Source organism: Pelodiscus sinensis, chromosome 1 (assembly GCF_052426305.1).
Source record: "Pelodiscus sinensis isolate ZL-2025 chromosome 1, ASM5242630v1, whole genome shotgun sequence".
NCBI classification, from domain to species: domain Eukaryota; kingdom Metazoa; phylum Chordata; order Testudines; family Trionychidae; genus Pelodiscus; species Pelodiscus sinensis.
In genome coordinates, this window is record NC_143052.1 from 117,635,669 (window position 1) to 117,662,919 (window position 27,251).

The 27,251-nt window shown below is 43.8% G+C and overlaps 1 protein-coding gene across 6 annotated transcripts in view; it reads right to left on the reverse strand.

Annotated features, from left to right (window-relative positions):
• Positions 1–3,557: 3,557 nt before the first annotated feature.
• Positions 3,558–27,251, reverse strand: part of LOC102458523 (solute carrier organic anion transporter family member 1A2) — a 31,544-nt gene continuing 7,850 nt past the window's right edge. For 5 of the 6 annotated variants that reach the window (XM_025183740.3, XM_075897987.2, XM_025183739.3 and 2 more), the window contains 12 exons: positions 26,300–26,432; positions 25,064–25,164; positions 22,546–22,692; positions 21,091–21,189; positions 20,138–20,371; positions 15,776–15,940; positions 10,081–10,276; positions 7,783–7,942; positions 6,741–6,925; positions 6,031–6,095; positions 4,962–5,079; positions 3,558–4,030 (listed from right to left, as the gene is read on the reverse strand). In XM_025183740.3, the coding sequence (XP_025039525.3) occupies positions 3,871–4,030; positions 4,962–5,079; positions 6,031–6,095; positions 6,741–6,925; positions 7,783–7,942; positions 10,081–10,276; positions 15,776–15,940; positions 20,138–20,371; positions 21,091–21,189; positions 22,546–22,692; positions 25,064–25,164; positions 26,300–26,432 (1,763 nt within the window). In that variant the 3' untranslated portion in view covers positions 3,558–3,870. The remainder of the gene's footprint in view (positions 4,031–4,961; positions 5,080–6,030; positions 6,096–6,740; positions 6,926–7,782; positions 7,943–10,080; positions 10,277–15,775; positions 15,941–20,137; positions 20,372–21,090; positions 21,190–22,545; positions 22,693–25,063; positions 25,165–26,299; positions 26,433–27,251) is intronic. The other variant, XM_075897995.2, reaches the window with a different exon arrangement.

A 27,251-nucleotide genomic window follows, 5' to 3' on the forward strand; every position in this document is an offset into this window, starting at 1 on the left:
CTGCAGCTTGTTTTTCTCTTTTCAAGCTCTTTTGTGGCAAAAGAGCTTGGGGTACTCTGGGGGTGGATTCAAGTGTTCACCCCTGATTTTTTAGGGATAAAAAATCACTTGATGGTCGCAGCAATTCCCCAAAATCTGTGTATTGGGATTCTGGAGGGAAGTTTTATGACCAGTGTCTGTAGAGGCAAAGGTGTTTTTTTCCCTTTTGAGCTCTTTGTGGGTCCTCATCTTCTGCACTTGGAATGCCAGAGTGGGGAACAGCTGTGGGGAACAGGCAGAGTGGGGAACAGGTGTTTCAGGCCCTCATCTAACTACAGATGGCACAAAGCATGCTATAGTAGTGAATGTTATCATTTACCATGGCAAGTACAAACTGGAAAACCATGGGGAAATCTGCTAGCTGGCTCAATACAATTGGAAAATTAAAGCTGTTTTTTCCTTATGTATAATTCAGGTTCTCTCTACACTACAGTGCCTATGTTGGCATATTTATGCTGGCATAGTCTTCCAATGTAGACACCATGTACCCTAACAGAAGTTTTCCTGCAGGTGTACAAATATCACCTTCCCAAATGATGTTCTCTTATGCCAACAAAAGTGCACTTCTGTCACCATAGCTATATCAATGGTGGGTTTTTTATTAGAATTAGCTGTGCTGGTCAGTGATCTGGTTGTTCACTTACCTCTGACTGTCATAGCTATGCCATTATAGGGTAGCCCAAGCCTCACAAGTGTCATTTTTTATTTCCTTTTTAGGTGTATCCTTTTGCCACATCACAAACAAATGCTGAGAACTTTTCACCATCAAGACTGCATACAAACACCTTTAACTAATTCTCATGTAATGATTTGGAGTGATCTATGTACGATTTATGAATTTTGGTTGATTTTTATGAAATTCCTATGTTAATGAATGCGCCTTCCAAAAGGGCAGTTCTAGCCAGTGTGGGTTTCTCCCCCCACACAGAGGATCTCCTAACATCTATAAAAATGCCTAAAAAGGCTAGTGTCTATGACAGACAACTTCATATTGTGGAGGTGTTCTTACTAAAAGTGAGGCTATGAAGAATGAGTATCTGGTGCCTTTAAAAAAAACAGAAAGCTCAGGGAAAGTAGGGCCCGTTCTCCTAAGTGGGCAGTCTACCTAGAAGGAAAACTCTTATTCAAACCCCATCTATGTTTTGAAACCTGGCATTATGTAAAGGCAACACTAATATCTCCTGTTGATGGTCCACGAGGTCTTTGGCAAGAAGGTGGGAAGAGAGTGAGCAAGTACTTAGTCTAACTAGGGGAAAACCCTCGACCAACACACCATAGTATTTGGCACATGATGACTATTCTGGCACAAGCAGTTTTCTTCTTTTTGTAGTAAATTACCAAAGGGATGTACCTACTGGTTAGAGTGGAAAGTGAGACTGGCCAGTATGCTTTTCCACAAAGGATGATTGCTATTGGAGGGAGTATGTTTCCGGTCTATACCAGAAATTTACCTGCCTTAAATCTGGCAGCCACTGGCTAACAGGATTTCTGGCACTCGGCAACTAAACTGAGGCATGTGAATGGTTAACTGGTTTACCGGTTACAGTTAATGGGAGGAGCTAGAGCAGCCCCCATCTGCAGTGGGCCCAGCCAGCAGAGCAGCCCCCTGTCTGTGGCAGACTCAGTGGGAGCAGCGTGCTGCAGGCGGGGGCACTCCAGCCCAGCTGTGGAGGGTGGGGTTGCTGCTTCAGCCCCACTGGGCTGGAGCAGCCTCCCTCCCCCACACCTGCTCCTGTTAAGCAGGATGAAGGTGAAGTGAGGAAGCAATGGGATCTGGTGGAGATAGCACAGGAGAAAAGGGAGGTAGGAAAGAGACCCTGGGGGAAAGCTGAGCAAGTCTCAAGTGGATTGCATGAAAGAAGATGATAAACAGGTGGACCTTTATGTCACTTCAAACAGATGTAGGTGGCTGATGCTTGCACAACAACCCAATCCTGGTTGATGGGCTAAGGGGATGAAGCAGCACGAGCTGTACCATTGAATACTTCAGTGGATGCAGAGTCCGCTATATGCTATCAAGGTTGGTGTTACATCCCTTCCAAACTAGGAACAATGGAGATTTATTAACAGGATTAGTTCCCATTCAGATGAGAGCACTTCAAAACAATGTTATGGCTGAAGTCTGGGAGATCCAGTCGGACATGACTTGCCTGCAGGGACCAGGGAGCTGAGCAGCAGAATTTCCATAGAGGGAGAACAAAGTGACTGAGGTGTAGATTCAACTTTTAAAAAATACAGAGGGACTCTATGAGAGACAGGGAGAAACAGAGGGACTTTTAAGAGGGAAGGGGGACCTGTTGACTGTGTGACCAACCAAAGCTGAAGAAAAAGGATTGCAAAGTCAGAGAGACTCCATGATTTGAAGGAGAAGCCATGAACTGGAAGAGTATGGCTAGCAGAGTGAACCTGGAATTCTGAAAGGACACCAACCCACAGCCCAAAGAAATCTTAAAAGTGTTGAGGAAATAACATAGGGTATGTCTACACTACCCCGCTAGTTCGAACTAGGAGGGTAATGTAGGCATACCGCACTTGCAAATGAAGCCCGGGATTTGAATTTCCCGGGCTTCATTTGCATAAGCGGGGAGCCGCCATTTTTAAATCCCCGCTCATTTGAACCCTGTGCAGCATGGCTACACGCGGCACGAACTAGGTAGTTCGAACTAGGCTTCCTAGTTCGAACTACCGTTACTCCTCGTGGAATGAGGAGTAACGGTAGTTCAAACTAGGAAGCCTAGTTCGAACTACCTAGTTCGTGCCGCGTGTAGCCGCGCGGCACAGGGTTCGAACGAGCAGGGATTTAAAAATGGCAGCGCCCCGCTTATGCAAATGAAGCCCGGGAAATTCAAATCCCGGGCTTCATTTGCAATTGCGGTATGCCTACATTACCCTGCTAGTTCGAACTAGCGGGGTAGTGTAGACATACCCATAGGGAGTCCTGTGCAAGTGTGTTTTATTGTCCTAAATCTATATATCTTTTGTACTGTCTAAAGAAAAAAGTTATTGTGTTAGAAATCCTTCTGCATCATCTGTGTATATTTGCACTGTGTCCTTGAAGGGATAAATTGTATATTACCTGCAAGGTTGGAGGTCTGGAATTGGTATGATTAAGCTATTCAGGGGAGCTGGCACTAGTCTCAAGAACTAAGCAGTTGGCTGCAAAGCCCCAGCTCTCGGAAAGGATTGCTGAATGCAGGATCTATGCTCTCAGGGTTTGCCTAGAGATGTAGCTTGGATTCTGCCTGCACTTAACAAGCCAGAAGTACACAGGTCCAGTGCTGGCGTCCAGAAACAGCAAGCTGTGAGAGTCTAGCAAAGGGAGCTTGACCACAGCAGTAACACCTCCCAACAGGGTAAATAAGTATTACCTACATTGTAGGAAACAAAGGCACACAGCTGTTAAATGATTTGCCTAAAGTCACAAAACAAGTGTGTGGCAGAACTGGATGAAGAATTCAAGGATGTAATCCTGGCCCTACTGAACTCCATGGAAAAAGTCCCACTGACTTCAATGGAGCCATGATTTCAACTCAGCTGTATTAGGTTCACAGAACTATCCTCGGATCACTAGCCTCTGACATTTCCTATGTTAGTATAATATTGAGAGTTTCTATTCTTGTATGCCATTTGCACCCCTTTTTCCTGTCTACTGTCTTCTGTTTGAAATTTTTAATAAAGGACCTGAGAACTGGCTATGTGTAATTATATTTGTCTCGGTGCAAGTGAGTTCACTAGTTGCAGTCACCAATCCTTAGTGAAGATGTGTTCAGGTTTACGTTATATTTCATGATGTGCCCTGCAAAAATCTGAGCTTTTGGGATGCTTCTCTCTTCAGTCATTTTGCTCTTCTATGTCCTCCATTGCCATTGGCACACTCTTTAAGGTCTTCTCTTGAGACGATTTAAGTTGTTTCTTTAAATGAAGGAGGATTAACACACATGGGATGTAGGACACTCCACGTAATATCGCTTGCAGTCCCAGATAGAGCCATCTGGAATAAAAGGTGCAATTAATTAAAAATGTCTGCTTGCAGCATTGAAATATAGTTTTTTGTTCTCATCAGGGTAAAGCCTGGCTGCTCTGTAAGTACACCAATGGCTTGGGCTGTGATTCTTTTGGATCACAACATACCCTGGATCAGTACACAGATGAGGTAACGCTTAGGTTATTTAGGAGGCAGCTTTCTTACTTCCAAGCCTATACTGAACCCATATCCTAACAAAGGTCTATTGAATAGTGGTCTCTTGAAGGGGCCTTTTTTTTTTCAATGAGACACATATGAGGAGCTGAATACATGTGCTTTTAAGGCATTTCTTGTAGAACTACAAAGGGCTATCGCCATGGTATCGTAGAAAAAATTCCAACTTGGATAACTACATTCTCCCTACCTGATCTACATCTGTGATTCCATTTATAGACTTTCTCCTTCACTTCCTATTCAAAGCTGTTATATAATGTTGTTGTCAGCTGTTAAAACAGCTGCCACTTTGCCAACAGCAGCAGCTGCACTTAAGAAATGGAAGCCCTGAGGGGCAAGGCCTGTCTTTTTGTTCTGTTTTCGTACAGTGCCTAACAGAGTGGGGTCCTGGTCCATCGCTAGGGCCCACTGGCACTGTGGTAATACTAATTAATTAAATAGAATAATAATGTGTTTACCATAATAAAGCATTTTAGGAAGTTTGATGATGAAACAGGTGATACACAGGCATAATGCAATAATGATAAACTTTGGGTAAGAAGCTCTTAAGAAACAGAGTTCTCAGCGAAGGTAACCTTAACAGGGAAATAGGTTGATACTGATGAATATGTGCATGGCCAAATCTATAATCCAATGCTTGTGGTTTGATCAAGAGCACTGATGCTATAAGGAGGAGCTAAGTACAGAGGAATAGATATAGGTAGGCTTACAAAAGAAAATGTACCTATATGTGACAATGTCATACATCCTACACGCTCCTTTACCACCACAACTCAGAGATCCCCATTTCAAACATGTTGTGTCTATCAAAGCTCCAAAATAAATCGGAGATGGAATTCCAGCTAGAAGGGAGAGAAAGGTGTGACAGTGAGGATAAATAAGGTATTTTCAATGTTTTTGTAAGAGGCATACTTTTCTTTTGACCAATGGAATAAATATGGGATCATTAGAGTTCCCCATCTGTTTGTATCTTCTGTTTTCTCTATAGTTCAGACAAGCTGCTCTCCTTCCTTAGCCTCCTTCTCCTCTTCCCACCCAAGTAGTTTCTTTCTTGATGCCTGTTCAGCATTTTACACACACTGCAGTTTAAAAAACCCCACAACTATACTGTAGTTGCCATTCAAATGTCAACATTTGCCAACGCTCATCAAACCGAAATGTCTAAGATACCTTGGAAGAGATTTTCTCTTCCAGCTGAACTGTAGTCAGTGAACATTTGGCAGGAGAGAAATGGCACAAAATGGCTTTAAGAAGTCATGAGCGGTTGGTGCTGCTGGGGCTGAGAGAAACAGGCCCTCAACCCCACCTACAGCCTGCTCCATCTGCTAAGGCCCCATCACCTCCTCCCCCTCCCCATCACCTCTGCAGGGAGGGGAAGAGATGAGAAGGCGAGTGCTTGTGCCCTCCTGCCTGCCCAGCCCCCAGAGCTCAAGGAGGGTGGGTGCTGGGGGCAGCAACACTCCTCCCCCAGAATGCCTACAGCAAGTGTTCTGAGGGCGGAGTGTGGGTGGGGCCATGCCTGGCAGTTTGGGAAGGCAAAGCCTTCCCCCACCTTGGCTACTGGACACCCATTGGCCTTCTCAAGTCCTTGGCATAAATTAGCCAAGAATAAAAACTGCTCTAATTTGCACCCAGATGATGAAACGCTACAGCCAAGCCTATGTGTAACTAGCCATGCCTCCTGTACCAGCAGTTCAGGGGAGGTTTTTTCAGGTAAGTGGAGATCATATTGTAAATACAATTCTGCATTTGTCCTTGTTTACACTCACAGCATGGTTTAAAATATTTCTTACCAAATATTCTTGAAGCAAGTACATGGATACCCACACCAAATGACTTTTCTTCAGGCTTTAGAGACCTAGGTGATAATTGCATTGTCTATTGAGCAATATTGGAAATATACATATGAAACAAAGGTGTTAGTTATTCAATCAAATTACTCCAGAATCCAACTGCCTAAGCCATTTATTACCGGACTCCATCATCCTGATTAAGTAGCTCTCATGAAAGAGGAGGTCTTTTAAAGATCCTTGACTAGGACTTTTGAACTACCAGAGATCCCACAGTAATGGAGGGACCTCCTTGGTCTGGTACCCTTGGGACCTGAGCGGTCCCAAACCACAGATGTTGCCAGACTAGAGAGTCCCGGATTTTAGAGGTTTAACCTGGACCATCCACTGCTTTGCAATGAACCCATCGCAAGATGGGATCAGGCTTTGGAAGTTAAATGAAGGCTGTGTTTATATGAATGCTGAGCAGATGTGATCAGTAAATTACATTTATTATACACCTGGCCAAGGTGTCTCAGTGTAATGGCTCAGTGAGCTCCCATTGATCCGGAGCAGAAACAAAATGACCTTCCAAAGTTGAGAAGACTTATCCTGAAATATAAACCCTTACAATCAGCATCAGAAGCCAGAGAACCTCCACCAAATGATAGGGATGCACCACCTCAGTATAAACAATTTTGGAGGGTGCTTTCAGTAAGGGCATTCTACTGTACCTTATTAAAACCATATATCCAGGGATGGCTCCTAAGGAAAAAATGAAGCTGCAGACTATTGTTAATATTAAAAAGTAATGAAGCATCATGTCACAATTTGCATCTTTGTCACACTGGCCGAGAACTGCAGAGACATTTCCAGATGAAAATCCTGAAGCTGCAATACAGGTGCAATTTTCAAATACCTGTTAAAAGATGGTTTTAATCATTTAGGCCCACAACAATATGCTTACACTGAGTCGTATCATGAGGTCCCACTGAAAGCAAATAACAGACTAAGGGTGTGTCTACACGGCACAGTTATTTTAAAATAACTGATGATATTTCTAAATAACAATGCAAGCATCTACACAGCAATTCCATTATAGTAAAACTCCAATTGTCCGGCATCCAGTGGTCCGGCACTCCTGATAGTCCGGCACCAACTGGAACCCAGAAGTGCTCCGTCCAGCCGGACAATTGGAGCTGCTCTGCCCCCAGCTTTCTCAAGTCCGCCGCTGGTCAGTTTCAGCAGCGGTGGACTTGGGGAAACCCTGGGGTAGAGCACCCCAGCTGCTCTGCCCTCGGCTTCCCCAAGTCAGCTGCTGCTGAAACTGACCAGCGGCGGACTTGGGGAAGCTGGGGGCAGAGCAGCTGGGGTGCTGCCGGGTTGGTCCTACAGTGCTAGCCTCTCCCACGCTGCGCAGTTCCCCACCGACTCCTCATAGCACCCCCCTTCCGGTACTCCGGCATATCTGATAATCTGGCACCCCCGGGTCCTAAAGGTGCCGGATTATTGGAAGTTTACTGTATTTTGAAATAATTGCAAAATAATGGACAGCTTATTTTGAAATCTGTAAACCTCATTCCATGAGGAATAATGCTTATTCCGAAATTGCTATTTCAGAATAGCAGTAGTGTGGATGCTCCACTGCTGCTATTTTGAAATAGCTCCTCTCCGGGGCCATTCAAAGTAATTACTCCCCAGTGCCACCTGGGGCTCTACATCGAGGTAGAACGTCCACATTATCTAGATTTTGCAGTTTAAGATGGTGTGCCTTACTGTATATTTTCCATCTGATGCTTTACAACCAGCAAGACAAGGTGAAACATACGTTATTCCATTCTGCCCACATACAGGGTCCCACACTTTAATTGAACAATCACAATCACTGTTGCAGTCAGAAAGTAGGGTTTTTTCCATGTACGAAACCTGTTCTTTTCTGAAATATATTTAAAAGGTGAACAATTCAAGAGTTCAAAAAACAACTTTCACCACCACCTCAGACAATAAAAACTTAACATTCCCTCCATAAAACCTTCTCAGTAGGTCAGGAGCTTTTCCAGGACTCAGACCTCCACCTCTTACATAAAAACAGCCATTGTTCAGACCCTTAAGGTTAGTCTTTCTTTTGTGTAATGTTTTGGCTTCAGATATTATATCAGGGGTCAGCAACCTATGGCTTGTGAGCAAAGTATGGCTCACTAGGGTGTCAGATATGGCTCTTGAAATTCGAGCCCTTGCTCCCCCGCTCAGCAGGGTGACTGCACTAGCACTACAGCAGGCCTGGGCAAAACAATTCAGAATGCAGATGCAGCGGGGAGGCCCCAGGCAGACTCCTCTGCTTGCCCTGCTCCTGCACGCTGCTCAGAAAAGTGGCTGCAGGACCTTTAGTTTTTCATAAACTGTGAACCGGGCGGGAAAGGGGGAATGGTGCCTTATGGCTACTCCCACCCCCAGCACAATCCCGTTGGCCTGAACCCTCTGCTCTGAGCCCCTCATAATCCCACATCCCTAGATTCCTGCACCCCCACATTCCCAGTCCCCTGCCATAACACTTCTGCACCCCACACATACCCCAACCCTGTGCCCTGAACCCATCCTACACCCAAACCCCCTGCTCTGAACCCCTCATAATCCTACATTCCCAGACTCCTGGACCACCACATCCCCAGCCCCCTGCCACAAGATTGACAGAAGACAGCCTGAATGTGCACATGAAGCTGTATTTGACCAGTTATGATGTAAGCGTCAAAGAAATTCACGAAAAGATGCAGACGTCCCATTATATACAGTTGGTGAGTACAATGTTCATTTACGCTATTATAAATCATTCCATCAATTATCAATAATATTAAGTTGTATATTTTCAGACATGAAAATGGGCATTCTTATACAGCTCTTTGTTAACCACTTGTTCTGAATTTTGATGTAGTTTGGCTCTTTGGTTTGACAAGGTTGCTGACCCCTGCATTATATGATCCACAGTGAAATACTATGACTGCTGTACAACTTGATTTTCATAGCCTGTGGTGCTTATATAATCCATTCATGTGTGCATATGTATATAAGTTTAGGTTTGTATACAGTGAACCCTCGTTTATCGCGGTAGATAGGTTCCAAACCCGACCGCGATAGCTGAAAATCCGCGAAGTAGGGACACCATATTTACGTATTTATTTAACATGTATATTCAGACTTTTAAAACCCTCCCTTTACGTAGTACTGTTAACAAACCAGTTAGCAGATATTACTACAATAATTAGCAGATATTACTAATTATTAATGGAATTAACGAAATATTTGGGGTCTTCATATATCGCGGCTATTTTCGAAATTTCCGGAAAATCCGCGATATATTTCTTTTATAATATATACATACGTAATGAAAAAAGTCCGCGAAGTCGTGAATCCGCGATGGTCGAACCGCGAAGTAGCGAGGGCTCACTGTACACACAGGCACATGTATACAGATTAGGGGTAACCTGCAACTCAAGAAACTGCATAAAAAATTCCACATTATCTCCAGGAATCTCCTCTAGGTCCCTCGAATTCTTGCAATTAAATATGCGGTCAGTCAGACACAGTACTGGGCACTTATACCTGCAACTACCTGAATACACAATTTTATTAGTCCCACATGCAAGTGGGACACACAATGGTATGTGCATTTTTGTTTATGTATTGTTGCATGGAAGCTTTGGAAAACTGGAGGCAAACAGGCTATTTTAAGTGTTCAGAACATATGAACTCTGTTCACAGCACTACAGCACTTTTGCCTCTTTCACTTCAATTTCACTTTTGTTTGAGACCTTGAGTAGGTCATCTTCCAAAGAGAGTATCAGTGGACTTAACTTCTCAACATTATTATTTTAGATACAGGGTGGGAAGATAAGTGGAGGAGGGAGAGAGACACTCACTGCCTTTGGGCATTGATGTATTGGATAAATTAGAACCTGAATCTGCAAAGTTCCTGGTTTTGCTTTTGCAAAACCAAACTATGGCCTCCTTGGCCCATTTCTAACTATAAACTGTTTTATTACAATATAATATTTCAATATTACAACTTAAAGAACATACCCTTCATATGAGACTGTTAGACCAGCAACTGGAGAATTGTCGCAGACCGTGAAATAGGCAGCAAAAAAGATCAGGTATTCAATTAAAGAGATCCAAAAGGCTATGTTGGCAGCTTGATTGGTATTTATCTTGAATTTCTTCATTAGATAGCCACCAAGAAAATATCCAATGCATATAACTGGTAAATTGTAAACTCCTATGAAGATACAAGCAAATAAAGTTTTTCTTACTGTGCAAATCTACTATAAATTTGAAAGAGTTTGTCCTTCTGTGACTGTGTCTGTCTGTCTTTTCTAGAACTCCTCCTAAACGGTAAGAGTTAGGACCACTACATTTGGTATTTAGTTTCCTCTTATCATAACTTAAAGCAAGGTAAGGGGTTGGTTGTGCCAGGAAAATGGGATGTGCCTAGACTGGGATTGGTTCCCATAAAATGGAAAGGGCTCTGCTATATAATGACCACATGGGAGCAACAGGGTATATGGAATGGAAGGAAGAGACAGTTGTAGCACATAATGACCACAGGGGGACAGCAAGAGGACAGAGATGGGGATCGGGACAGCTATATCCCACATTGGGGCAGCAGGGGAGGAGGGGTAGAGAGAGAGGGACAACTATCTATTATATATTTTGAAGAAAAAACTTAAAAAACAACAAATAGTCTGGTAGCACTTTAAAGACTAACAAAATATGTAAATGGTATCATGAGCTTTCGTGGGCACAGCCCACTTCTTCAGATGACCGCAGCTGTGCCCACAAAAGCTCATGATACCACATACATACAGGCAGTCCCCGAGTTACGCGGATCTGACTTATGTCGGATCCGCAGTTACGAACGGGGCACTTCCTCTCCCTGGTCTCAAGCAGACCAGGGAGAGGAAGCAAAGCGGCGGCGGAACGCGCGGCCAGCTGACAGCCCAGACGCGTCTGGGCTGTCAGCTGGCCGCGCGCTCCGCTCTGCTCCCCCCCCCCGTCTGCAGACCAGGGGGAGGGGGAGGGGGAGCAGAGCGGAGCACGCGGCCAGCTGACAGCCCAGACGCGTCTGGGCTGTCAGCTGGCCGCGCGTTCCGCCGCTCTGCTGTGCTCCGCTCTGCTCCCCCTCCCCCTGATCTGCAGGAGGGGGGGAGCAGAGCGGAGCACGCGGCCAGCTGACAGCCCAGATGCGTCTGGGCTGTCAGCTGGCCGCGCGTTCTGCCGCTCTGCTCTGCTCCGCTCTGCTTCCCCTCCCCCTGGTCTGCAAACCATGGGGGGGGGGGGGAAGCAGAGCGGAGCATGCGGCCAGCTGACAGCCCAGACGCGTCTGGGCTGTCAGCTGGCCGCGCGTTCCGCCGCTCTGCTCTACTCTGCTCCCCCTCCCCCTGGTCTGCAGACCTGGGGGACGGGGAGCAGAGCAGAGCAAAGCCGCGGAGCCCGAGGGCAGCAGGATAGCCACGGCGCGTCTGGGCTGTCCCGCTGCCCGCGTGTTCCGCCGCTTTGCTCCCCGTCCCCCTGGTCTGCAGACCAGGGGGACGGGGAGCAAAGCAGAGCAAAGCCACGGAGCCCGAGGGCAGCAGGATAGCCACGGCGCGTCTGGGCTGTCCCGCTGCCCCCGTGCTCCGCAGCTTTGCTCCGGACGCCTGTGGTACAGCAGCTGGGGCGCTGCCGGTTGGTCCCGTAGCGCCGCTCTGGGTGCCACTGGACCAACCCAGCAGCACCCCAGCTGCTCTGCCCCAGGTGTCCCCTAGTCAGAAGCTGCTGAAAATGACCAGTGGCTGACTACAGGAAGCCCCTGCCCCGGGCTTCCTGGAATCAGCCGCTGATCAGTTTCAGCAGCAGCTGACTTGGGGATGCCTGGGGTTCTTAAGTTGAATCTGTATGTAAGTCAGAACTGGCGTCCAGATTCAGCCACTGTTGAAACTGATCAGTTTCAGCAGCGGCTGAATCTGGACGCCAGTTCCGACTTACATACAGATTCAACTTAAGAACAAACCTACAGTCCCTATCTTGTACGTAACCCGGGGACTGCCTGTATTTTGTTAGTCTTTAAAGTGCTGCCAGACTATTTGTTGTTTTTTAAGTTTTTCCTGTTACAGACTAACTCGGCTACCCTTCTAAATATTTTGAAGAGTTTGTTTGTTTCTTTCTTTGATTGTGGATTTGTTTGTGCAAAATAAAGTCATACTTGGCAATTACATACAGATACCAAATTTTGCATAAATAATTCTGCCACTTAAATTAACTGAATGGGCTACTTTTTATACCAGAATATGCTAGGTGAAGGATTTAAATAATTATTTTTGGTTTTCATCAGAAAAAAATTCATGACTATTATGATTAGAGTTCATAAAAAATATTTGCTAAAATTAAAATCAAGTTGACTATTCAACTGTCATTTTAGTGTAAAGAAAATTTGTACTATTACAAATCACACAATAATTAAAATTAGTTACGGAAAGAGTTTCTGATTCAAATTGACTATGTATGGTAAGTATTCAATAAAATAAATAATGTTTGAAGTTGAAATCCTACAAATTTCAAATTGTTCTTTTACTTTCCTTTTGCAAAACATGTTAATAAAAAAATGGTATTACATATATTTAATTTATTGAACTTTCCTGTAAGTGTAATCTACGCAAACCTTTGCCCGGTCAACAACAGGTCTCACCTGCTTGTCTAATATATATTTGAGATAGTTTGTCTGTTTGTGTGGCTGTGTGGCTGTCTGCCCCCCCAACCAGGGGACATGCACCACTCTCCTAACTGTGCCCACTGCACTTGTGGTGGCCATGGAGAGGTATTTCTCACCTGGTCCCAAACTGCTGCAATGAGACAAGGTGGGGTAGTCTCTCTCCCCTGGGCAGCCTGCATACAGATCCCCTCATGCCCAGCCCCACCCCAGAGCAATGATTCAATGAAGAAAAACAAAAATTATTTCAGTTAAGGACCTGAGCAACCCTGGGTAAATCTTTTAGTAGATATCATACTGAGACACCTCACTCCTCTGGTGCCCCAGCCTTACTAGGTGAGGGGAAGGGAAGGGGGGAATGAGGTTCAGGGCTTCCCATAGGCCAGATTTACTTTTCTACGGTTCTAGAGTTAGTGGATTTTATGGACCTCCTTAGGCTCTGGTGTAGGGACAAAAATTAGGGGTACAGTACACAAGACAGGGCTGCCCAAAATTAGGATAGGGATGGGGTGCAGGATCTGGGAGGGAGCTGAGGTGCAGAAGTAGGCTTGGAGTAGGGTGTCTGGCTAGGTGGAGAGAAGAGGAACAAGGGAGGGTATTGGAGCAAACTGAGGGTGCCGGGTCTTGGGGAAGAGGGAAGTGATGGGATTGGGGGGGGTCTGGGCATGAGGGGGAACCTTACCTGGCTTTTTGCCCCCTTGCAGAAATGGCTGAAGCCACGTTGTCTTGGTGTAAGCGGGGGAATGGTCCTGCTATTGTGGGGAACTTTCCTGGCTTCTATACACCCCGGTTAATTGGACCAGCGAAAGGATCTGAGTCCCCGCTCCCACTTCCTTTACCCCACGGCCTCCCTGATCCTGAGGGCTCCCCCTCCACTCTCCTGAGTAGCAGAGTCCTCAAAACCCCAACGAGGCTGGGCCCAGGTTTCCTGGGGCTTAATCCCCGACCTTGTAGTCACTAGGGGCAGGAGTTAGGGTGTCCCCACTCCGAGGTGCTCTCTTTACACTGCAGGCCTTCTTGGCCCAGTGATCACTTCATAAGGTTCAAAGCAAATACAATTTATTAAACATCAACTGATTAAAGAGAAAAGAATAAGAAAAAAATGAGAATGGTTAAATGAGAACACACAGCCCTGCTCTGTAGCACAGGGACATCAAAACAGCAGCCTGCAGAGTGTAAGGACAGTTCACAGTCTCTTCCTTAGAGGCCCCTTAGAGGCCTTGGATGTGCAGGGGGGGAGGGGGCTGCAGGCTGGACATGCTTGCTCTGGCAGTGACCACACAGCCTTAAGCTCTAAGTGGCCAGACCCCTCGCCCAGTCCAGAGCCTCTCCCCACACTTTGCAGTTCCCAGCTGCTCACCACATCCAGCTGCAGGCTGTGCTGTGTGGCCAGTCTCTAGCTTCTAGCGTTGCTTCTCTGTTCCTTTTGGCTCTCTGAGCACTGCCAGTCTGCTGCTCAACACAGGGTCTGCGCTCCTTGAGCTGTGTGTGTCTGGCTCAGCTGCTGCAAAAACTGCCCCTCAGCACACAGCTTGCTTTGCTTGGGCTGTCTCTCAGCTCCCTGTTTTTGCAGGACTTCTTCTGCACACTGCTTGCCCCCCCTTGGGCAGTCTCTCAGCTCTCTGTTTGCTCAGAGAGAGCCAGAACAATCCCAGCTCACACGGAGGACAGGTCCTGGCCTCTTGCTTTTCTCACTGGCCTGTCCAACTTGTCAATCAGGCTAAGCTGGAGTGTTGGCTGCTTTCCATTGTCTCTGGGGTCTGTCAGTCTCATGGACCCTTCCCCTGTTGACACTGGGAGCTTGCCAGCCAAAAAACTCCCACAGAGTTTAAGTAAGGGGCTAACAGTCCCCTTACATTGGCAACCCAGGAAGGAGACCCCGCAGCTGTGGCCATGCAATTCGGGGACTTGCCCTGAGGCACTGCAGCCACAGGCAACCCCAGAGGCGCCGTTGCTGCCATCACACAGCCTGTGGCCAGCCCCAGAGGCTGGAGGCACCACAGGCTGGCCCAGAGGTGCTGCTGCCATGGCTACACAGCTTGGGGCTGGCCCCAGAGGCTCCGCAGCCATGTGTGCCCAGGCTGCTCCCGAAGCCGGGGTGCTGCAGCCTGGGGTAAGCCCCGGAGGCACTGCTACTGCACCCATGCCACTCGGGGCCAGCTGGAAAGTGCGCTACCACGTCCCAGGGCTGGCCCCAGTGGTGCTGTAGTAAAATATAGTAAAGACTATGTGTGCTTCTTCCCCCTTCCATTACTTAAGCTTGAAACAGCACATATCATTTAGCTAATTGCGCATGTTTTAGAAGCTGTAGTAAAAAGGGGAACTAGCTGTTTAGACCCATTTCTCAAGGACTGGAGTACACGTATTACTTGAGTTAGGGAAATTTGCTAATTGCTATTGCTTAAGTAAGCTATACTGGTGGTTGTTACTGAATGGAATAGAGTTGAAATATGCTAACCAATAACGCGGCAACACGAAGCTAAGGTAACAAATCAAGACGTGCCAAGTTAGATAAGAAAGTTAAAGAAAGTATAAAAAAGGATGCTTAGCCAACGCTCAGGGTCGGCTCTGCTTTGAACACTGAGTTCCTTAGCCGTACCTTGGTTGCAACCAATAAACTTGAGTTGGACCCAGCCTGAAAGTGTGACTCTCTTCTTGGGGTAAATCAGACTAGCCTCCAAGGGGACGAAACCAGCAATTTATGCAACAGTGCCACTACCATGGCTAGGTGGCCCCGGGCCGGCCCCAGAGGTTCCATGGCAGCGGTCCCTGCAGCCCCTGGAGCTGGCCCCAGGCTGCCTGGCCATGAAAGCTGTGCCTCCAGGGCTGGCCCTGTTGAGGACCCTCAGCCCCAGCGCTGCCTCCTCTCCAGAGGCTGCGTGGGGGAAGGAGGAGCGGGCCTGAGCTCCTTCCCCCGCAGCTTAGGGGGCGGGGCCTGGACTTGTCTCGCAGGCTGGATCAAAGCCCAAGGTGGGCCAGATCTGGTCCACTGACAGGCTTTTTCCCACCCCTGATATAATGGGAGCATACCTATTAAAAAGATGGCCTGTGATGCAGATTTTCCATACTGTTGTTCCACATATTTTGGCATGAAAGTTATCATGCCAATGAAAGCACTGAACTGCAGCACAGTTATGCATATAAACAACATATAGACTGGGTTGTAAAACAGACTCCTGAGGTATGGGATGAAATCTGGAATGAAAGAATATGATACGTTATTCTGAAGCTTTACAAGACAACATTACTCAGTTGGCTGAAGAAGGTGGGAAGTAGAAGTGGCCCTATATTGGATCCAATTCTATCCTGGATTTGGTCAGAGGCCACAGACCTATTGCAAATAACACCATCTGGATTGGTCCCCTGGAGGGTCTTTCGTTAGCCCTATATGTCCCTTACTTAACCCAACACACCCCAACTTCAATGCAAGGAGCTGCCTGGAAAGCACGATTAAATGCTTATATCTCTTTTTTTATCATGATGTATTTGTTTAAGCCCTTCTGATTATTCATAAACCATTTAGACCGCATTAACTCTTTCTGGGTTTGTTTTCCTGCCCTCATCATTTAAACAATAACTTTAATTGACTCTCTTCTTGTTTGAGTCTCCCCCTTCCCTCCAGGATCTTTTTGTGTTCTCATTCTTTTCTTGCAGGCATTCTTGGTTCCATGCATTTTTCTTTGACAGTGGAATTCACATACATTTCCTTTTAAATGATGACTTATTTTAAGCATGCCCTGCATATATTAAATACAGATGCATATTAATTCTTCTTCTCACTGCACCATGCTAACTAGATCTCATAATTCTTTCAGATTTTACATTCCTGAAATGCTGCACTGCTGGTCTTGAAGGGTATGTCTACACAGCAGGGTAAAAGTCAAATTAAGATATGTAACTTCAGCTACATCAATTGCGTAGCAGAAGTCGAAAAAAGCTTAAATTGGCTTTTGGAATGGTCTACACAGCACGAAATCGAAGGCAGAACACTCTTACTTTGACTTCCCTTACTCCTTATGAAATGAGGGTTACAGAAGACAGAGTAACAAGTTCGCCATCTCGATATTATTTTGAAATAATGACTTGCTGTGTAGATGTGCATGATCAGGGCTTGACAAATTCACTTATCTATTTGCCCGTGGTGAATAGATTTCAACCGTTCACCCCGTTCACCGGCGGTTCACTCATGCGCAGTGCTGGTTTCGAACATGTGCAGTGCGGGGCTGGCGAGTGGTTTTCGCCGTGATCGTCGAGCCCTGCGCATGATGTTTAATTGAAACAACATCATTTATTCCAAAATAATGCTGCTGTGTAGACATAGCCATAATGAATGGTTCACTAGAATCTACCCCTGGCTCCTCTACTACATTTCTAAGAACTTGATCCTAAACTTCTCATTCAGTTTAACCTCCCACTGAAGTTAGTGGGACTGACTTTCTTTGGGAGTTTTGCTAAGTAAAGTGTATAGAATCAGGACCCAAACTATTAAAAATTTCCCGTTTATTTTTTTGCACCAGCTAGTGTGCTGATCTGTTATTGAGAAACTTTGCAAAACAAACTGAAATATTTATAAAAAAATGACCTAAATTCATTGAAAATGGGCACTGTTTTTCATTTAAATGTATCCTTGAAGGTAGGGAGGGTGAGTCTCTAAGGTATGTCTATACTACAGAGAAGATCAACCTTATGAAGGTCAATCTTCTAGCATTTGTTTTAGCAGTCTAACGTAGACCCCTAAATTGAGCATTGAAGGCAGCCCCCACCAATGTCCAGTACTCCTCCTTCTGTAAGGAGTCAGGGAAGCCAGTGAGAGTGTGTGAACCCATTAGCTTACAGCAGTGTGGACACCACAGTGGCTGGGTTTCAGACAAGCCAAATCAGTTATGCATTTTGCATAGCTGGATGGCGTACCTTAAGCCGACCTGATTGGTCTAGTATAGACCAGGCCTCAGTAAATGAGAGTTAGTATATCAGTCTCTCAGTATAATAAAACATCAAATGGCTCTATTGACTGAAATGCTATGAGCAGGTAGCCTTGTTTGTAGAGGCCACATGGTCTAGAGGCAAAACATTCTGGGAAAGGAATGGGACTTTAAATACTGTCATTTAGCGAATATACCCCACACCCGAACATACCCCACAGTTTTTGCAGTTTGAGTAAAAAAAATCTTGTATACCCCACGCACGAGTATAACCTGAAGGGTATACAAGACTTTGTTTCAAACTGTGCGGGGGGAGGGCCTCTACGGGTTGGGAGGGGATTAGTCACCCTCCAGGTGGGGGCGCACTCACCCCACCTGGTTTCCGCGTGGCCTCACAACCCCCAAGCAGGGGAATGAGAGTGCTTCCCAGCCCCTTCCTGCGGCTGCACTGCTGCCAGCCTCCAGCCTCCGGGTGGGGGAGCGCTCATCCCCCGGTTCCTGCACAGCTGCAGAAAGGGGCAGGAGGCGCACTCATCGTCCGGTTCCTGTGCAGGAACCGGGAGATGAGCGCTCCCCCACCCAGAGACTGGAGGCTGGTGGCTGTGAAGCGGGGGAAGGGGCGGGGGAGTGCTCACCACCAGGTGAGTAAAAAAAAAAAAATGTATATCCGCACCTGAGTATACCCGCAAGGGGAGTGCGGGGTTTGTAAAAATGAATATAACCCGCGGGTTATATTCGCTAAATTATGTTAATATGGCTCCAATATTGCAGACACTGATGCAGGTGCATAATTTTGCTGGTGTAAGCAGTCCCACTGAAGTCTATAGGACAGCTGGTATAAGCTGTCATTGCTTTGGTAGTAAATGTCCAGTTTTTAATGGCACCTACTATATGTAATAACTAATGACTCAATTGTAACATGTCTCAAAAGTAGAAGGGTCAAATATTCTTTGGGTAGACCAAGACATTTTTTAATTAGATATTTTCAAGATCAATGGACTTCCATGTAAATACAATAAAAAGTACTGCTCTGGTGAATGGCAGCAGAAAGAAAAGGGTTATGAAATATTACTGCAGGACTAAAATTGCTGAGCTGTGGAATGGACACCTTTCTTCATCAAAAGATTATTTCATGGAAAAAAACCTGGCTGTTGATTTTTGAGCTATGTAAATGAAAAGAAATGACCCTGTATTTCATAAAGTGAAGAGTTCATATAAGTCAAGATTTTTAAAAGGAACTCATGATTTGGGGCGCATTAAATGTGATGTGACATCCATCTTGAGACTCCTTTAAGTGATAAGATTTTCAGAGGCACATGTTCAGCACTTTCTAAAAATTAGGGCCAGTTAAAATGTCTCTATTGGGAAATTCAGTACCATTAGTCACTTCTGACTATCTTCTCCTAGAAGAAATGTTATTTAGTTATGCTCCTTAAGGGCTAATATGAAGAGCTAGAAGAATTACAGAAACTAAAAGAAAAAAATGAGCTACAGCACATATAGAAAACCAGGAAATGTGCAAATCTAAACCCAATTATCTATGCCCATGCAACAGTAAAAAAAAAGTAAATCTTTCTGGGTGAAATCGACACATTTTCAGAGGTCTATGAACCACTTAAGTGCCTTGTAGGTCCTTTTTTTGAGGATTTAATTGGGTCTTAAGTGGCACACTGCCCTTGTGATGGTTCTGTGCTGGCAAGTGTGGGGAGGAGCTTCATCTGCTAATGTTTGCAACTTTCTAAGATTTTTTTCAGTTTCATTATCTAAACTTTTCCAGTGTATGGTAGTCTTGCCCAGCTCTAGTTATAACTAGTGGTTGTCTTGAATCAAATTCTAGCTCAAAATATACCTGAAATTTGGGAGAAGTAGGGTGGGGGGGGTGATCTCATTTTCACAATAGGCATCTGTCTCTGTGAAGGGGCAATCCAAAATCCCAGATCCAACACAATTGTACTTCGAAGAGTTGAAACTCAACATGTTAATGCTGTAGCTTGGTACCAGCTTTAGTTATAAAACACACACAATTCAGTCACAGAGAAAAAAAAACTTCCGTAGATTGGTGTCATTTTTAATGTATTCAACTACAGGCAGTCCCCGGGTTACGTACAAGATAGGGACTGTAGGTTTGTTCTTAAGTTGAATTTGTATGTAAGTCAGAACTGGTACATATTGTAGGGGAAACTCTAGCCAAACATTTCTCCATAGCTCAGTTTTATTCTCCCACACCTCACTTCCCTCAGTCCTTTATTCTCAAGCTGAAGTGTCTGCTGAGAAAAGCTGCTCCGCATCTCCCTGGTCTGCTGGGGGGAGGGGCGCTAGCTTCGCATCTCCCTTGTCTGCTGGGGGGAAGCAGCTAGTTGCCTCACCCCGTTTGTAAGTAGGGATCCGATGTAAGTCGGATCCATGTAACCCGGGGACTGCCTGTATACAGTGACAATGGTACATTCAAGAAATAATTAGATTAACTTACCTTTAGTGATTTCATTCATTTTATGTTTGTCTTGAACTTCACCTCTCTCTTCTAATACTGATGCATTTCTCTTACTTAACAACTGAGTATCATTTGTTTGTCCTTCCTTCGGAAGAGACTTGGGCAAAAAGTAAAAAGGTATAGCAGCGAGCAGATTTACTGATCCACAAATCAGAATGCCCAGCCACCATGCTCCAACCCAACGGGCATCAGTAAGTGTTATAGTCACCTCCGCTAAAAATAAATGAACACACGTCTGATTACTTATTTTCCCCTGTGGTCATTGGCTGTGCTGATCACGTCTCATATTTAAGCTAAAATAAAACAGTTTGAAAGATTCAAAATATCTCTTAAAATGAGGCTTGTGGAGGTCATCAATATCCCTTCCTTATGCAAATAATTTATTTGCCATATCTGGATGTTTTACATTCAATGTGGGTTTTTTTTAACTGTTAAACTATCTCAGGTTAAGGATGATAAAATGCATGTATTTAGGTAAACGTGTACCTGCTGATATTTTCAGTGGTTACATGTTTACACATGGGGAGAGGTGGCTCCCTGGGAGCTGCCTGCCCCGTCCATGCTGCTACCTCTGATACAGAGGCAGAAGCACTGGGAGGGGGGGAGTAAGTGGTTCCACAGGAGCTAGCTTAAAAACTGGCTCCCTGCATGCACTGGCTCCCACCTGCCGCCCCCCGCTATGCTGCTGCCTCTGATACAGTGGTACAGTTTCACATTCCCATCTCAGATGATAACTAATTAGCAAATAATTTGTTTTACAGATTCTTTTTATCATGTTTGAATTTAAGTGGTTGTGTTGAACTGAACAACACATGATTTCTCATCAGAAAATTATTACTAGCAAACTGGCATAAAACCACAAGTGCAGTTGATGCTGAGATATTCATAAATCATCCCTGCTCATTAATATGTACAGAATATATATTCATTACCTATATCTGCGAATCCCAGATCCACATACAGCTGCGCACAGTATGATCCCAGCATTAAACCAAGAAAAGGGCCTAACACAGTTGCTGTCTGTAGGCAACCTAAAATCAGGAAAGGGGAAAAATACACAAAATTAGAACCTATAAAGAGTTATTTTCATAGAAAATCATTTGGGTTTTAGCCCGGTTTAGATACATAGGAAGGGAGTGTTGTCTAGTGGTTAAAGTAGTGGGCTTTGAGTCAAGAATTCCTGGGTTCCATGCCCAGTTCTGTGGCTGACTTGTTTCCACTCTACACTGTGCTAAGCTTCAGCTGCAATACTGTGTGCAGTTCTGAGCAGCACATTTCAGGGAAGATGCAGACAAATTGGAGAAAGTCCAGAGAAGAGCAATAAAAATGACGAAAGGTCTAGAAAACATGATGTACAAGGAAAGATGGGGGGGAAATGGGTTTGTTTAGTGTGGAGAAGAGACTACTGAGGGGGAACATGACAATAGTTTTCAAATACATAAAAAGTTGTTATAAGGAGAAAAGTGAGAAATTGTTCTCATTGAGGAAAGGATAAAAAACAGTTGGTTTAAATTGCAGGAAGTGAGGGTTAGGTTCAACATTAGGAAAAAGCTTCTTGTCAAGGTAATTAAGCACTGGAGTAAATTGTTTAAGGAGGTTGTGGAGTCTCCATCATTGGAGGTTATTAAGAACAGGTTATATAAACACCTGTCAGAAAAGGTCCAGTTATTGCTTAGTCCTGCCTGGTGTGGCAAAAGACTGGACCTAGATAATCTACCAAGGTCCCTGACATCCTACTCTTGACTCTGAGGTTTCCTGGCATATTTTGTTCTCTAACTCTTATAAATCAAGTATCAGAGGGGTAGCCGTGTTAGTCTGAATCTGCAAGAGTGGCGAGGAGTCCTGTGGCACCTTATAGACTAACTGAAGTGTTGGAGCATAAGCTTTCGTGGGCAAAGACCCACTTAGTCACACATTCACTTTCTGTCCCTATTCTCCAGTACATGCTTCATGAGCCTGAATCTTTCCATTGATTTCAATGGGCTTTGCATCATGTCCTTTATTTTTTGGTTAGTCAAATATACCAGCCATGTGACCAATATTCCACTAGAATATTTACAGAAAAATGAATGCTAAGGGCACATGAATGGATCCCTGAAACCAGGTAGAGCTCAATTAATTTAAATGGATCTCTGCCTGTACTCAGTGATTCTCAATGCAAGATCCCAGCTTAGATGAGTGCAAATGAAAATTCAACTCTATTTGAACAAATAGTTGAATGACATTTTCTGGAGTACGCACCTCTTAACGACTAGGTAGATAAATAAAAAGAATTTGTGTGCACTATTCACCATGAAGAGCCATAAAGGATAGAGAGGAGTTGGAGTTTTAGGGGTTTTTTTTAAGCCAGCACATGACACAACAAGACTGAGCACTTGAAGATATACCTATGTAAAAAGGTGAGTTTTCTGCTTTGGAAAAATCCTCCACATACGAAATGCCTAATGGCACAATGGGAGATTCACCAATGCCTCGTATTATGTTTCCTACCAACACAAGCACCCACATCAAGGACCCAGACTTTTGTTCACACTCTGTGAATAAAACAAGAAACTTGTATTAGTGGCGTTAATGTTGCCAGGAAATGAAATGCTTACTACAAAGAGAAATGAATATGAAAAGCCATCCAACTACTTAAGGCCTAGCCCAGAGAATGGGGCAATGAGAAGTCATATATAGTAACCCAGTCAGAGAACTGGGAAGGAGTTTACCTTAGTCATATTATGCCTGCTGCTATATCACTTTATGGATTGCAACTTACTCCTTCCACACAGCCAGTCAGCAGTGTTGGCCACTGCCTGAGCCAAGGTTTTGCCTCCTCTCCACCCCACTGGGCTACTGTAACTCTGAAATTAGTAGCAGAGGATGGTGCCTGCATTCTTGTGAACAGATGGTTCTGAAATTCTGCCTGGCTCTTTGGTGAAAGTTATTGTACCATCTCTTCCTCCTTCAAAACTGTTGTTTACCTGCATAAAGTCCTGGCAGAATTTGACCCCTAGATAATTAATGGAGTAGATGGGAATCCTTAAAAAGACAAACACCTTTGGGAACCAAAAGTGAGAGATGATTAAAATATAGAATTAATGATATAGCGATATTTCATCACTTGTCATCGCAAATGAGCACAACATATATATTTTCTTAAAATAAGTAAGCTGTAGAAAAATTTAAGTGGGAAACCTTGCATTATATTTTGATATTGTTTTATCAAAAGGAAATCTTTGACAGTCTCAAACTACAACAAAACATTTTGTTCTGATTTACTCTTTTCTGATTCTTCTGTATAGGTATTCCTACCTAGCTACAGAACATCTCCTGTGATACACCACGGTCTCTGCCTATGGTGGATTTTCTATTCTAACTGTTTTGGGTTGAACTACCTGAAATGAAGCTTTTGTGTCAATGCTCCTGATGGAAAACTTTGATGAAGTTTATGTTTTCCTGCAGAAATTTGATTTCAACAAAATCTATTTTTTCAGCGTGAAAATGTACCATTTGAATTTTTTCTATCCAACCTCCTAAAAGATTGTTTGCCTTTGAAAACCTGACTTCAGATTTCAAAATCTGATGCCTCCATCAGGGCTGCCATGAAAATACAGGGCTGAGCTAACTCAAAATTCAACACCTTTGTCAGAAGATTCAGTTTACAGTTGTACAAAGTCAGTATTTTGTGCTATCACTTAAACTTGAACACATAAGCTGACAGTACATACTGAGCTATGCAAATCTGATAATGTTCATGGTGAAACCAACATAATTTACTCAAAGCAAATGACTGGGAATCAGGACTTCTGGGTTTGATTCCCTACTTGCAAACTGATTTACTCTAGACTGTTTAACTTCCCTGTGCATCATTTTCTGCCTTCATAAAATGAGGCAAATACTTCTCTAAATCCTCAGATGAAAAGTGCTATGTAATACAAACTGTGGTTGTTAAATAGCATGTAGTATTTTCATTTTTCTTTAAGTGCCAAAATAGTGGTGCACAATGATAAAGAGCTTGAAGGCCATGTTCTTTGTTAAACTGAGCCACAAAGAATCACAAAATAATGACATCCTGTCTTCATGTTACAAAGTTTGCTTAATAATATTTGCTTAATAATATTGCATCATGATGATACAACCTTACCATAGATAAATGGAACATCTGAAGATAGAACAAGAAGCAATGGGCTTAAACTGCAGCAAGGGAGGTTTAGATTGGACATTAGGAAAAAGTTCCTAACTGTCAGGGTAGTCAAACACTGGAATAAATTGCCCAGGGAGGTTGTGGAATCTCCATCTCTGGAGATATTGAAGAGTAGGTTAGATAAATGTCTATCAGGGATGGTCTAGACAGTATTTGGTCCTGCCATGAGGGCAGGGGACTGGACTCGATGACCTATTGAGGTCCCTTCCAGTCCTAGTATTCTATGATTGTATGATAAAAAAATAACAACTTAGTGGCATGAGTATTTCATTAGTTTCTGTAGTGCCACTTGATAGCACTGTCATTAATTAACATTAAGATGGCACTGACATGGTACTTGTGTTTTTTAATCTATAAAATAAGATAAAGACCCTAATTTCTCCCTATCACACATACCATCTGTTGAAAGGGCATAGAGGTTATTACTCCTCTTTGTTCTGACTCCTCCTTTTCTCCACTGCTTATAAGAAGGTGGGATGCTGTGTTCTGTTTGTTTTTTCCCCATAGTCAGCCCCAGTGTGAACACTGAATATCTCTAGGACCACAGTCACACAGCCCTAAAGAACAACACTAAGATGAGGAAACCACCTGAACTCCACAGCATTTATATCTAACCTTGAGCCCTAGAAAAAGTGCTAATAAACCATCCAGCCTACACAAAACCTACAAAAATAGTTGTAAAAAGAAAAGAGCACATGACATAGAAAAAGACTCACCTGCTGATTGCTTCTCCATATGTGTGGGGGACTGGCTTTGATTTATAAGACACATGGATGATGAATTCTCTTCTAGTAAAAGGGAGGTTTCGTACTGATACCTGGCTGAGCCAAAGTAAAAGGTTTCCAAGTTAAGAGAGAATATATCAGATCCAGCTCATAAAGCTGTTCTTTTGCATTGAAGCTCTTTAGGAAAGGAATGAGCAGATACAAGAAGAACCAAAACTTCATAAAAGTTAACTGAATATTCCATTCATTAACCAAAAAAATCCTTTCTGGAATAAAGAAACCGTCACCTATATGTGCTGCAGCCAGAGAGCTAGGACTTCAGTCATCCATGCAGGAAAATAGTTGAAGCAGTCAAGGCAAGAGAAAATAAAGCTACTGGGAAAAAAGGGATTTTGTAGAGGGGATACAAGTCAGTGATGTGCATGTGTGATATGCATGTGTGATTCTGCTTGAGGTTACGTTAGGCATCTTTACAGACACAGGAGATACAAGAGAAAGAGACATAAGGACCAAAGAAATATAATATGTATACAAATAATACTGTTATGGTATCCTAATACTATAGTAATAGACAGCACTGCAACTTGGAGCTGCACATGCTGAGATAGTACAGATCAAGGAGATAATCATGTATGGTGACAGGTGCCCTTTCAGATCAGGAGATGAAACGAAGTGGAAGAACATTGGTTGCCCATAGGTGCTGATCTCCTTGAGTTCCAGGGCTCAAGTAGCCATGGAAAAAATAGCAGGTGCTCAGCATCCACTAGACGCATCTTTTTTTGGCCACTTTGCCAATAAGCTTGCAGGACGCCAGAACACAGCAAGCAGTGGGTGGGGCTTTGGAAAGGAAGGTGGAGAAGAGGCAGAGTGAGGATTGAAACCTCAGGGGAGGAGGAAGGAGCAGGTGTGGAGAGAGGCAAAACAAGAAAAGGGATACAGGGGAGTGTCCTGGGGAGCACTGGAGCATCCCTCTAGGGAAAAATAAAAGTCAACACCTATGGGTTGCCCAGTACAGATGTGAATCTCTGAGCTATTAATCTGTGTTTAGGAAATTTTTGGGGCCCTTGCATAAAAAAGGGACCAGATTCTGATACCCCAATTCAGGCTGAGCATACCTTACTCTGCAAAAGAGCCTACTGATTTCAGTGGGACCACTTGTTGAATAGGACCACTAGTGGAATAACATGAGTCAGTATGCCACAATCTAGTCCATCATTAGCTACTCACCGTTCCATGAGAAAATGAGGCAGTGCTATCAAAAGACAGGCAAAAGACATAACTGTGCACCCCAAAGCAATTATTCTTGGTCTGTGAAGTTTAGCACCAATGTAGCTCACAAATACTATCACCAACAAGTTTCCTGCAGAAAGAAAAGCTTGGTCCATTTTCACATTTACAAGTCAATTTACCTTATGTGGGTGTAACTGTAATAGCTAGATGATTAAAAAAGACTTTTCCCTCAATGATATCAGTAGTTTTTGCGTGATGGGTTAGGCCAACCAGGAAATATGATGATAATAGAATGTTAAATAAAGTAGAAATTATGACTAAAGAGGAGATTGTCAGAAGAAGAAAACAACTACCTGCATACTAAATTACTGCGATTAGTGCAGTTTCAGAGAAATGTAAATTACAAGTTAATCAAGAAAACAGGGATGACTATAGAAATTTAGGTGAATTAGAGCTAGATGAAATTTATTCAGGAAATACAAATATGCCAAAAATGCATTTTTCAGGGCACTGGCAATATTTGCAAATTTGGGTCAAATTGAGCTATTAATTTTAGCTGAAGAGCAAGTGAAATATCAAAATGGTTTGTTTTTAAAAAGAAACAAAATATTGATCTAAAACTACATTTTCTAAACAAAAATTTTTTTCCATTTGGCAAGTAAAAAACAAACACATTTAATTTTTGTTCAATACTAACCAAATATTTTCTCTAAATTTTTCTGTTTGGAAACTGAACTCAAATATTGATTATTCTCTCAGCTCTGATGGGGATCCTAAATAGTAGAGTCAATTTTTATTCCCTTTATTTCTTCCCTGATTTGCGAGAAATAACATGGATGAAGGAAGTTCCTCATTAAATCATTTTTCTTTAGAGAAGGAACATTTAATGTGAGGAAAAGCTTCATGATATATTGTAAAAACTGTTTTCTAGAATAAGCCCTACAGAAAC